At 33.0% G+C, this 14331-nt stretch overlaps 1 protein-coding gene across 3 annotated transcripts in view; it reads right to left on the bottom strand.

Moving 5' to 3' along the window:
• Nucleotides 1-14331, bottom strand: part of GRID2 (glutamate ionotropic receptor delta type subunit 2) — a 1513083-nt gene that overhangs the window by 567687 nt on the left and 931065 nt on the right. For all 3 annotated transcript variants that reach the window (XM_012437707.2, XM_012437708.2, XM_064369254.1), the window contains exon 8: nucleotides 5665-5784. In XM_012437707.2, the coding sequence (XP_012293130.1) occupies nucleotides 5665-5784 (120 nt within the window). The remainder of the gene's footprint in view (nucleotides 1-5664; nucleotides 5785-14331) is intronic.

The raw sequence follows: 14331 nt of genomic DNA, 5'->3' as shown, positions 1-14331 counted from the left end.
AGCAATAAATTAGGTTTGCCCAAGAACACAAAGTTGTAGGCTTTGTGGCTTTAAAGCTGGAAAATCCAAATAAAAATTCTAAGTATATTTGAGAAACCATTGCACCTAGAAGCTAAAATATCTCTGCTGTACCATTTTATTTCACCAACCTATGAGAAATCGCTTTTATGACGATACTAAGCATTACTATGCAATTAAGATTGGTTGTGAAACCAGCTTTAATCTGCTTTTCCTAGCTTTATTCCCTGTTTCCGATAAAGTTCAAAGACATTAAGTCTAGAGTATTAAATTTTAATACTGGAATTCAGTCTACAATAAAATGTGAGCAGTAACTTAACAAAACAAAGAAAAATCAGACAAATAAGCAAACAGCATTATGTAGAACTCTTCTAATAAAGAACACAAATTGATTCCTTAAATGTACAGTTATTTACTTTAATCTTTACTTTTTATGTCTTCTTACAATAACTTTTGCTTCAAAATTTTTTTAGACCTTCTATATAGTGGTTAGCAGAAACAGGAATAACCACATTCTTGGGCACAATTTAAGGGTGTAGAAAACCTTAATGATTTCAAAATTTGACTTTGAGTTTTACCTGAATTTATCTTCAAGGGTATACAATGTGCTAACATGTTGACATACCATCTACTAAATAAAGTACCACCTTATAACAAAGTAAAAGAACATGTAAAAAATATCAAAGTAAGAAAGTCCTTAATTTTGATTAGCATCAGTGAAAATCAAATAATCCTTTTCACATTCTCACCAAATTCAAAAAAATGAAATCATCATTCATACAATGCCAAGAGAGCAGAGCCTAGTCCAAAAGGTGGGACTATGAATCCTTGGTACATCACACATTCAAATCCTGAACAGACACAATCCTGTTTAGTTTATGAGATCTGACAGTACCCCTGCTTGAGGTGATAAGGCTGCAGGCTTTGTACACTGAGCCACTGGCAACAGAATCAACAATGACAACTTGACAGTTTGTCAGTTGGAAAACCATTCACTCCTTTTGAGACATGGAGAAACTGGGAGTGGAAGCTTCATTTTGTACACATATCTAGTAAATCTATACTGCAATTATTTGCACGGTGTTATTTTCCTTTGATAAATATCTTTGAAAGCATTATTATATGTGTTAATATCTGTACAAAGGAACTGCCCCATTTATAAAATAAGCTGGCAAGCTGTGGATTAACTCATAATATTTTAAAAATTACTTGAGGGCTAGATCTGGAGTTTAAAAAAATTAGTAATTAAATTGCAGCTTAGTAGAAAAATAATGGAGTTATAAAAATATTCTTAATATTTCAAAATTAAGAATGCTTGCAATTTTAAAACAATGCAAAAATGTTTTATGTGTCCAAGGCGTACAGGGTGTCATGGAGTAAATATTTATAGTGCTTTTCACGATACCTCTATAATGCCAGCTCACAGGAGCATTTCAGTACAGTTTGGGAGTTGGGGAATAGGAACATAAACAATGAAATAATTACAGGAGTTATTACTTAAGGATAAAGCAAATGTAATCTAATGTATATGATTCACTATCATTTTAATGACAGAGATTTAACAATTACAGACTCTGAATTCAGAGTGGGGTGAAGCAACTATGTTGACGTCAGAACTCCGTTAAATGACATTGGTTTTAGAAGGCTAAATGAAGCTCTCCTCTGCCAACCTCACAAACATCCCTCTATGAGTGCCTAGAACCTATCCACTCTTAGCATAATGAATTCAGTTATCTCCTTCCCCAAACATAATTTTCTGGCTCTGAAGCTTTCTCACTGAATCCATATTAATATACAAGCTCTTCAGAAGTGCTGAAGACACAACTTCTTGAGTCATACATTTTCTCTATTATGGAGACTTTTCCTTTCTTCATTGCCATTCATGTTCAGTTTAGATTTTATGCTTTGTCACTTCAACCATTGCCTTGTCATGTTCTTAACCTCACTGCTTCATTGTGCTGCTATCAAAACAAAGCAACACAACACAAAACAAAAGTAACCTGATGAAGCTTCAAGCCTACATTAATTTAAATTTATTCAGTCTGCTCAATGCTGCCAGACAAACATCCATAACTGTGTAGATCAGTACTACAGTGAATTCTTGATCTCTAGCCTCATGTGAGCCAACAGCCCTGCCTGGAATTTCTTCAATATTCCCTAAGCAGTTCTTCTGTTTCAACAGCAGCTATTTCAAAACTTCTCCTCTGTCTTTAAACCTACAGCCTCATTGTTGCCAATGTCTTCTGCTACATTTTCCCTCTTAGAAGATAACCTCGCCTCCTACTTCTTCAAGAAAAGACTATTTCTTAGTAACTTTCTTAACTTCCTAACATCAAACATAAAGACTTGCTTGCAAACGCAGCATTCTTTTCTTAACCCCACCCCTTATCTCTCTGGAAAATGATATTCCAATGCCTACGGTTAAGCACTCCATCTAATTCTTGATTCAATCCTTTCTTTTTTCCTCCTGTATCTCTATCAATGATAACCTTTCTTTCCTATATCTTCATTTGCTTCCTCGATACTGGCTTGTAAGCATTCAAATATACTCAAGACTCTTACATTGTAAAAAATCTCCCCCAACAACTTCACAAAGCCATTTAATTACTACCCAAATGTATGAACTTCCTCACTTTCCTTTTTACTTTTCTACTGTTGCTATTTAAACATATGACATTGCCCTGCTACTGAAATTTCACTCATTGATGAAAATTAACCACAACTTCTTGTCATGTACTAGACACCGTTCTGGATGCTTCACCTTACTAACTCATTGAAGTTAGGCCAGCATATCTCAGCATCAAAATCCAATAGAAAGGACAGTTTTAGTCAACCTCAGTCATAAGTATCAATATAAAACCCGTATGCAGGGTGGTAGCAAATCAAATCATTTTTATGTACACATAAACATAATTATAATTTTGTATATGTATAAACAATTTTATATAAAAATTATGCATATCCCAGGACTGTATAGAGCTTCCTTAATCTGATCTAAGTGAATAATATGTATATATAGTAGTATAGTGTTGAATATTTTTTCTCTGAGATTGATAATGATCCAAAAATGCCTACTACTGTTATTTCCATTCAACATCATCCCAAGAAGGTGTAAAATAACAAACGAAGAGACAAAAAAAAATCTTATTAATTGCAAATGACAAAATAATTTGCAGAACATTCATGAGAATCTACAGATAAATTATTAGAATTAAAAGTCTAAGCGAGAGTGCTGGATATAAAATCAATATGAAATATCAACATTGTTTGTATACACAGTAGCAAACAGAAAATGATATTTTAGAAGATACCATATTACATTCATAGACTATAATACCACTCAGCACTATAAAAGACAAACAAAATAATTGACACATGAAAATAAGAATGTACCTCAAATGTTGAGAGAAAACAGAAACAAATGTGTAAATGCTACTTTATGCATTTATATAAATTTTCAGACCAAGCAAACTGTCTGTGCTTCTAAAAATAAAAAATGGGAATAATACAACTTTCTGAGTCACAGAAACACTCTACAACTTGACCTGGGTAGTGGTTACATTGGTGAATGTGATTACTGAAAGTCATTGTACACTTAATATTTGTGTGTTTTATTGTGCTTAAATTATATCTCAATAAAACAAATAAAGACTATTGAAGGGTAAAATTTTACCTTTTTCTTACCCCATATATTAAAAAAAAAAACCTTCCAGATAGATAAAAGAGCTTAATTTGAAAGGCAGAACTATAAAACCCTTGGAATCTAATTGAGCATAGCCTCATGACTCGAGGGGTAGGGAGTAATTTCTTAGATAATACTGAGCAGCAATAATAAGGAAGAAAATTCACAGTTCTTCTAAATTTAAAGATACTAAAAATGGAATTGAAATAAAATCCACAGAGAGGAAAGCAAAACTGACAAAACAAAAAATAAAACACTAAAATTCAGAATATATACATAATGTCTAGAATCAATTATAAAAAGCAAAAGACACCCCCCTCCATAAAAAAAAAGCCAAAAAAGTAAATGAGCAATTAACTCAGAAACATCTGAAGAGCCAAAATAGGTAGGAAAGTATGCAGACTGTTTCATAATCAGGGAAATGTAAATTGAAATCATGAGGATATATCATTATATATACCCAATAAATTAATAAAAATTTTAGTCTTACAAATTGATTAGAATGTGGGGCAATGCCTGTACTGCTGGTGGTATGTAAATTAGTAAATTGCTATGAAAATGGGTTTGATGTTATCTGGTAAAGTTCAAGATATGGTTTCTTGTATTGCAGCAGTTCTACTTCTGGATACAAAACCTACAGAAATACATCTACAAGCAGGAAAGAATACAAGATGTATATCCAATAATATTTGTAACAGCAGCTTATAGCAATCTAAAAATGGAAACAAACAGTAGTGGCTTGAGACACATCCCTACAATAGAAAACAATGAAGCAATATAAATGAATAAACTGCCACTACATGTAACAACAAGGATCAATAACATAAACATACTGTTGAACACAAGAAGCAAGAAGAAAAGGATATATGCATTCTTGAGTCCATTCATAAGTTGAAACATTGACAAAACAATTATTTAAGGATTTAATCAAAGGTGATAAAAATATATTTAAAATGCAAATATGGGAGTGTTTAGAATGCTGGCTATTTTCTATTTCTTGACCATAGTAATGGTTGTTTTCTTTAAAATAATTCACTAAACTTTGTGTTTTATGTAGTTTTCTTTATGTTTGATATTATTCACTATGAAACAAAAATTTAAAATGCATTAAGATAGTTTCAACCACATTAGCATAAATTTATTGAAAATTTGTATTGCTAATAACTTCTCACTTCATTTTGTCTAGGTTTTTTTGCATCTTACATCTCAGCACTCAAAATACCTACTGAAGAACCTCCCACCCTCAATGTAGTCAACTTTAGACAGTTAGAAATTTAGTCATCAGCTCTGTGTACACACTCAATTATGTTATGGTTTTCCCTACCAAATATATATATATATATATATATATATATATATATTTGGCAAATCCAAATCATAGAAGCATTGTTAATACAAGGGATTTTTTATTCTCCTTGAGAAAGTTATTGTCCCAGTATTTCACGAAACATGCATTATTAGCACTCAACTTCTTAAATGTGATCAGTAGGATACAACGAGTTCATTTTCTGCAAACTATTTTCTACATATTACATGACACATACAGATGTTAAAATGCTGTAATGTCACATCTTACAGTAGACTTTCTGTCTTACTATATGAAATTTATCCAAGCTCTTATTCTGATTTTGTATGTGTTACAAGTTAAAAACCAAGCAGCTTCAAGTTATATACATATTGAATTTACTACTTTATAAAAATTATTATTATAACAAATGAAAGATGATGCTATTTCCCTAGGCAAGATTCAGATCATTTCCCTCCTTTACATTCTTCTAAGGAAGAAATAGAATTTTTGCTAAATATTCTGGTAAATATTTAAGGTCATTCAAATGCCTAATTTTCCCTCACCCTATTCTTTCTCTCAAACTACAATATTGACTTTAATGGGTACTGTGATCATATTGCATGGAACACAAACAAAACCATAGTATAGGAAAAAGCAATTAATCAGTGTGTCTTACTTTGCGAACACCTCTGCCAAGCTCTTCTCCATAGTTGGTTCCAAGAATTTCAAAGTGGACATTGGGATTACCTCCATTTTCTCCAAATTCAAGCTCTCCAGTCAACCCACTAACTCCACCCTAAAGGACAGAACAGAAACTGATGTAAAATTTGAGAAGTAATAATAATAATAATAATAATAATAATAATAATGAAAAACATAAAAGGAAGTTCTAGGAACTCTACTTCCATCTATAAAATAAATAAAGTATGCAATTTTTAACAGACTACTTTTAAAAATAGGTACACAGCATAAAACAGGAGTACAGTTGAACCTAACTTTGGTAATCATTAATCCAACCTCATCCATTTGTCATAAAAACAGAAATTAAGACACCAAAAGTCAAGTGACAGTTCAAAATAAAACCATGTTAGAGCTTAGACTAAGTTTCAGGGTCAAGTTTTTGCCAACATACCTTGTGACTTGAATGGATTCATTAGTCAGGAAACAAGATGCTTCTGGAGTCCATAAAATCTACTTGAGATAGATTTTAAATATTCTTTGTTCTAGTACAAACCCATTTAATTTTTATCTAAAATTATAGCTGTGGATCTTAAAAGTCATGGTTTCTAGATGAGAGGCTTATTTTTTTTTTTTTTTTGCCCCTTCTTTAAACATATTTTCCAAATCAAAAATAAAAGAGAGCTAAATTAGACTTGAAATCTGTTTTGCTCTTAAGAGGTAGTGCTGGCTGTTGAGATTCACTGGGAATTTCAAGTTTCATCTTTCATTCAGCATGACAGATGTTCATTTATCCAACAGATGGCAATGTAGGTCATACTTCTCTCTTTCTTGTTTATTATTCTTTTCTCAGTTTAGTTTATCAGCCTTCATATTATTTAGGATTTTACAAATGAAAATCACACTCCAAGTCACTTCAATGCTAAATTACGTCTAACTTAAAATTTTGGCCTAGTAATGACATTTATTTAGGAAACAAATGATCTCAGTTTGTAAATTGCTTTAATTATCACCTCTAAGATGTTGGTATTTAAATACATCTCACTTGACATAACCTGCAACTCCATTTACAGTCTTTTCTGGCTGGTATTAATATCATGCTGTTTGCTTTTCCTTCTACTTCTTCTGTGCCTTGTAGCCCAATCATCTGATGCTAAGTTCATGATGAGTTCAATACTACTTTTGATTGATGTTTTCCTACATGAATCACTAATTTTAATATTTAATCTACTGTATTTTTATAACAGTAATAATCAACAAAATTAATTCTTCACTATTATTTCCTAATCAGCCAGTTTCTATTATCTAGTTTTATTGATAAAAATCCTATTGGATTTGATACATCAATACTCTTTTCATATATAATTCAGCAGTCAAGAGCATAGGTCACAATTCCTGGGTTTCACCAATGGCTTCACAATCTACTAGTTGTGTAAACATGTAAACCAGGCTAAGCCATTTCATTTATCTATGCCTCAAACACTAGATCCGTTAAATGAGAAAATAATAGTGCCTACCCCAGAAGATATTTCTGATTATTATAATATAATACATGTAAAGAATATTGAAAAGTTCTTGAAATGTGGTGAAAGCTTAAATATTATTATTAATATTATTACCTCCACCATTAATTAATTATTTTTGAAGGATTTTTAACTCTCTTAGAAATCGTTGGCATAATCTTATTTTTTAATTAAAATTCACTTGGTTTGCCAAAAATTAGTATATGCTTAAATATTTAGATGGCTTTGGAAAATATTTTTGCAAATGTCAACTCGGTTACATTTCATTGATTATATTTGGGGAGAAAAAAGTTAAGGCAGCTGGTCTAGGATGTTTTTTCTTCTTTCACTGGTGTGTGTATAGGGGAGCAACAGAGGGTGGAGGTTGGGTCTAATGTCCTTGTCTATTGGAACTCCACGTAAATAGACTGGTAATATTTACTAGGTGAGAGATTCCTTACCTATACAAAGCCCTTAGCAGGATATCTCAGGCTAAAGAAATATTGGAGCAAATAAACCCAGGATCTATGGATTAATGGTTTGTGGCTCCCCAGAAAGTGTCCTGAAGCTTTACATTTTCTAGGGTAAAAATTGAGATCTTTCTTTCATAATGTAAATCCTTCCCTGTGGTGAGAGATAAACCTATGAAACCTTCCTTGGAGACAGAATGACCATTTCCAGTATGGGAAGAAAGAACCTGGGAACTATGCAGAATGTCTCCTACTCTTTCTCCTTGCCTGTATTTTTGATATGGGCAATATATCTGATTCTTGCCAATCTATTCCAGTCTGCGCTCACTATCTCATAACATCCAATTTATTTTAAAGACTGAAGTAGGTGCAGTGGATCTTATTATCATTAGTATCTCCAAATGGCAAATACTATAGGAATTTGATTGACAAATATAATCTATATTTACTTATATTTAAGTAAATATAAGCTTATTAAGTAACAATATAAACTTATTAGATAACAATATAAGCTTATTAAGTAATAAGCTTATATTACTACAAATAACTTCAAATACCTATATTCAGAAATATTTTATAAGAGTTTTTCTTGTCCATAATCACACATCTACCTGAATAATATCTCGTATTTATATCAGAATCTTAAATTTCTGTTTCAGTAGCTTATTTGTAGGAAAAAGATATATATCAGTATGATTGCTACATAAAAACTACTATATTCCTAAAATTTTTACACATTTGAGCACTAATCTGGTGCTGTGTTATTATTCTCAATCAATACCCACGTGGCCACCTAGGTCATGCCTTTATCCTTTACTTCTTCTGCCACTGAATGACTTAGTTTACTTGAACAAGGTAAAAAAACCAATCAATTGGGGGACTTGCATTTAGTTTGCTTCAGCATTCACTTATCTTGCTCAACTTTTGGCTTTGTAATTTATCTTCTTTATGCTATATTCTTAATGAGCTGTTGGCATGTATAATCGTGAAACCTTCCCTCACGAAGATGTCAGGGATGCTTGAGAGGTCAGTATTTCAAGCAAATAAACACTTTAACTAAAACCTATTGTTATCTTGCCCAGACTTAACCTCTCTGATTTTTGATTGCCTTAGAAAATTCCAGGGCTTTAAAGCTTTTTTCCATCTATCCTCAAATTAACCTTGAAAACAGAGCCTTGGTAAAAATGTGTGCTGGTGAAGTAGTAATAAATGGTCATTATTTTTGTGCATGCATGGTTGTATTTTTTTATCTCTTGGTGATGGAGCACATTTTAAACAATATAAGCTAATGGGACATTGATAGTATGAATAACACATACAAATAATTTCTAAATGTCCTTCAAATTGGCAGTAAAAATTGTTGCCAGGGTAAACCTTTTTAAAAATATGAAGTAAAATTGGTTTTAATTTCATCCATCCACTTGATATAGAAATACCACTGGACATCAAATATAGAGAGCAAAGAGTAGAAAAATTCAGAGGAAAATCAGGGTTGGGAATAATTTAGCACTGGATAATGAGTTTCTAAAAGGCAAAAGGTATTGTTCCCTTATGGCTAGGAAAAACTGGGGAAAAGGTAAAAAAAAGTTACTGAGACTTTATGTCATTCTGTTTATGATGAAGAAGGATCTGTTCCCACACTTGAAAAGAGATACTTTTGGAGGATCACGTGAGACATTAAATATTTATCACACTTGCCTAAATTCCTTATACATATTCCTAGGTTCCTTGTAACCTGCAGACATGCATGGTAACTAAGAATAATCTGTTAAAATAACCATGGGGCCGGCAAGGCAGTGAACACTCTGGTAGGTATCAGACTCAGCAGGGAGCCTTGATGCCTCTGTGTTTCATTAGCATCAGGTTCAGAGAGAAAAATCCCCAACAAGAAGAATACCACATTTTCCACCCAACAAATAAATATTTTAATGGGTAAATAGAAACTAAGATACAATAAAAAAAAGAGACAAAAACAAAGAACCTAATTTTTGTGAAATATCTAGGAAAATTTGAGTTGCCATGTAACATTATGTGTGTGTATATATATATATGTATTTGCATATATACATATACACTCAAACAGTCATTCATAATAGACACTCTCAGCCAGCTGAGAATGTCAATGGGATGTTACAAGCATTGTGATCATGCTGTCTCCATCTTAGGGGACCCCGAAGCCTAGTCAACCAGTTAACTGAGGAGCCCAAACTGAAACCATCAACTTGTGTCTCATATTTTTTCCTCGGGACTATGTAAACTGTGTGTTCAATATATCATATCATAGTGAATTGCTCCGAAGTGCATGTTGAACTGAATTAAATTAAATCTATTCCATTTTACTCCCTTTATGATTAAAATAACCTGAAGCTGAAGTGTTTCTTGGTGAATTCACAAGAGGCCTATTCCAAGACAAGAGCATAGATGGCAGTTTTTAAATTGCCTATGACACAAAGTTTATTTACACACATTTTTGTAAAAAGGCTACCTTATATTTAATGCCAATCCTGTTTGTGGTAAGTCAGATTGTTTTCCTAAATTTGCTCTCTTTTTTTCAGATTTGTAAATTCTAAATGATATATAGCGCTTTACACAAACGGTAATGTCTCCATTTCTCTAAGTATGCAGACTTTTTAAAAGCCCACAAAACCAAACATAACATTATTTTAATCTTTGTCTTCCTCACACACTTATATTAAATTACCAAATCTTATTTCAATTCTGTAAATATCCTCAAGGATATCTACCTGTATCCATCCCATGGCGAGCACCCTAACCAGGTCTTCTCTAAGTAAGAGGAGTAGCCTCTTAATTGGTGTTCTGTCATGCAGTGAGTCCTGGTTCAATGGCAGTTGCAGAATAGATTTTCTACTTGGCAATCATGGGATAATCTGATTTTATCACTACCCTGTTTAAAATACTTTAGTTTGGCCTGGTGCAGTGGCTCATGCCTGTAATTCCAGCACTTTGGGAGGCTGAGACGGGTGGCTCACCTGAGTTTAGAAGTTCAAGACCACCCTGGCCAACATGGCAAAACTTGTCTCTACTGAAAATACAAAATTAGCTGGGCATGGTGGCGCACGCCTGTAATCCCAGCTACTCAGGAGGCTGCGGCAGGAAAATCGCTTGAACCCAGGAGGCGGAGGTTGCAATAAGCTGAGATCATGCCACTGCACTCCAGCCTGGTGACAGAGTGAGACTCCATCTCAAAAACAAACAAATAAACAAACAATAAAACTTCAGTGTCACGTTATCCCTCAAATAAAGTTTGGAAATTTCAACACTGTTTATCAAACTCATCCTGGTCTTTCCCCCTCTTAGCTAATTAGGAGACATGCCTCTATTCTATCTCTATTCTGGCTACCTTGGGCTTATTTCAGATGCTTCAATGTGTCAAGCTCTTTTTCTTACCAGCCCAGAAACGTTCTATTTCATTTGCATGAAACAGTCTTCTTTCCTCTTTCCTGAAATACTCTTCGTTTTCCTTTCTTGGCTAATGCATACTCAGCCTAAACATTTCCACTCATCTATCACTCTCAGGCCTAAGTAGGCCCTCCAATGACATATTTCTAGAACAGTTGGTGTTTCCACTTTTATAGAACAAATCACGCTTGTAATTATTTTTGATATTTCTATTTTCCTTCCTTATTCTCTGATCTCCTAGTACAACATATGGTAGTACTCAATAAATATTTGTTGAATGAATAAATTACCATGTAAGAATTGGTATAATTTCAATATTTTTATCCTTTCAAAAAATACTCTTTCAGATATCAACATATATCAAGATAACTCTATCAGATATATTGATGTATGTTGAGTTCAACATACATCCATATGAGAAAACGTACTGGTTCTTAAACATTTGAAATATGATATTTTTTATTTTTGCACATTCCATATTGAAAATAATCATAATTTTAACAGAAATTGGTCAATTAAGACAATGGAAAATAATTTGATTTAAGGCTCTAGTAAATTTTAGTTCACTTACTAATATAGAATACATAGAAATTAGTCAGTGGTTTTTATGCACAATCACATAGTTTCGAATCTAACATTTTTCTTAGTTTTTAAAAAAATTAAATGAAAGAGGTAAAGGTAGTCTTTCTAAAACTCAGGTCTGATTTTATCTAAAAATTATTTAGTGTTTTACATTTACCCACGAAATAATTTTTTTCCTAAATCACTTTCCAGTCAAAACAATTTTATGTGTTCTCTCCACTCTGGTAAATTAGTCAGCTTTTGTCATTGTACACATGATTTATTCTAATACATATGTCAGCTATAGCACTCTACCACCTGAAATATCCTCCTTCCATAGCTTTATATATCCTAAGGCTGCTAGCTTTCCAATTTCCATTAAGATGCTATCAGTTCCATGCAAATATTTCTAATCTGTTTTCTAGTTGGGTTCCCAAGGAAACAGGTCTGAGATGATTTGCTTGTATGCAGGAGGTTTATTTTAAGAGCTACTGAGGGAGCACCTGTGATGGAGTGATGGAAGAGGGACTGGACAGAGGGAGAGATGAAAGTCTGAGGCAAATACAATGCCAGTTTAGGTCATCCAATGGACCAGTCTGTAGACAACCTTTCAGACTTGTTCCCTGAAGAAAGGAACTTAGACATTTCTAGTTTTACAGTGACTGTTCATTGGATTCATGCTGCCCCTGGAAAGAGGGTGGAGCAATTCCCATGCAGAGCAATTCCTGAACAAAGGCTCAGATGTCTTTCTTGGCTGTGAAGCAAGTATCTCAGTGTATACCACAGCACATTACACTCTCCTCTAAGATTCTACAGTATCCTATATTTACCACATCTGGGTCCTTTTGTTATTTCTGGCCTTAGACTGTAGCTTTTTATATAGTTATTCAATATTCACTACTAGTCTATAAATTTCATTTTTGGGGGGTAATCCCATAAATGAGTTTGCACAATACATTCTACAATATACACATTTGATAAATACCTGTTAAAAGAGTGATTAATACATGAATGAAGTGTCCACTTGAAAATTGTTTCAATATTAAAAATATTAACACTAAGAAAAAATGAGAAATGATTTCTATTTAAATATAGTACACTTCTGTAAATAAAAAGAAGCTACTTGTGCTGCAATGACTATTTCACTATCTGTAAGAAAGAAGGTAGTTCTGCACTGGGTAAATTGATTCCTAAATATCACAGGGGAGTGGTTTTCAAATTGTAGTTCTAAGAACTGATTGTGTTGGGAGTCTGTGGAAATCCTCTCCTACTCTTTTCCAGAGCAGCTCAAATTTATTGATTGCATTTATTTAGTTTAAAAGGTTTGAAAGCTTGTTCTAAGTTACAAAACACTAACAAATTAAATTATACAATATGAAAACTCTTTCCCAAAATATATAGTTTTCATGAGAAGCTACAACAATGTAGCTTCTCATAATAAACTAAAGATCGAAAAACAAGCCATTAAAACATAAATATGGTTTATATAATATTAATTGAGGTGTTTATTCCCATAATTTTTTGGTGTGCCTGTTTAGCCAAGTGACTTTGACAGGAGTGACTAAAACGATAGCCATGAACAAGAAAAATGGTAAACGAGAAAGTACATAGACACAAATTAGAAACCACAAAACTTGGTATTTAAAACTAATTAGCTATGCAACACTTAGTACACCATTTAATTTTGCTGAAGCTTAGTTTTTCTCTACCTAAAAATGAAGTAAAAAGGTTAGATTAACTTTATTGTGACTTGCTACTCTATAATTGAACAAGTTACTAATGAAAATGTAAAAGAACTTAAGTATATAATATAGTAAAACAAAAATAGAAGAATACTTTCTTTACAAAATTTTTTAAAGTTCTCTTTTCAGATAATGCCCCTGGTACCTTTAAGAGTATAACACTTGTGGCACTTTGCTTTTTAAGACTATGCCAAGACATAAAGTATTAGAATTGAAGTGATAACGTTTAATTTTATTTGACAATGATATCAACGTATATTTGAAAAATACAAAAGAATCATCTCTGAATAAATGAGAACCAGTAATTAAGTTTGGAAAGTTGATCAGGCCAGTGGTAAAATATATTAAACATCAATATCTTCCTTATATAGCTACAATAACTAATTTGAAAATCCAATGGAACACCCCATTTATGATAGCACATACACATGCATGCATGCACACACACGCACACACACATGCACACACACATGCACACGCACACACATGCATGCATACACACACATCCTATAAAATTTTAGAAACAAATACAATGAAAATATATGTGAGGAACACTATACATTTTTGTTTTGTTTTGTTTTGAAACAGAGTTTTGCTCTTGTTGCCCAGGCTGGAGTACGATGATGCAATCTCAGCTCACCGCAACCTCCGCCTCCCAGTTTCAAGCTATTCTGCTGCCTCAGCCTCCCAACTTGCTGGGAATACAGATGCCTGCCACCATGCCCAGCTAATGTTGTATTTTTAGTAGAGATGAGGTTTCTCCATGTTGGTCAGGCTGATCTCAAACTCCCGACTTCAGGTGATCTGCCTGCCTCAGCCTCCCAAAGTGCTGGGATTACAGGTGCGAGCCACTGCATTTGGTCAACACTATAAATCTTGAATGAGGGTTACAAAAAGCTGACTATATTGCTAAATGCCATGTCATAGATGGAAAGACTCAATATTTTTAAAACTATAATTCCCTCAAAAA

The sequence above is a fragment of the Aotus nancymaae genome, unplaced genomic scaffold (assembly GCF_030222135.1).
Source record: "Aotus nancymaae isolate 86718 unplaced genomic scaffold, 86718_ANA_hifiasm-v0.15.2.pri h1tg000006l, whole genome shotgun sequence".
NCBI classification, from domain to species: Eukaryota; Metazoa; Chordata; class Mammalia; order Primates; family Aotidae; genus Aotus; species Aotus nancymaae.
This window is presented reverse-complemented; position numbering and strand designations above follow the sequence as displayed.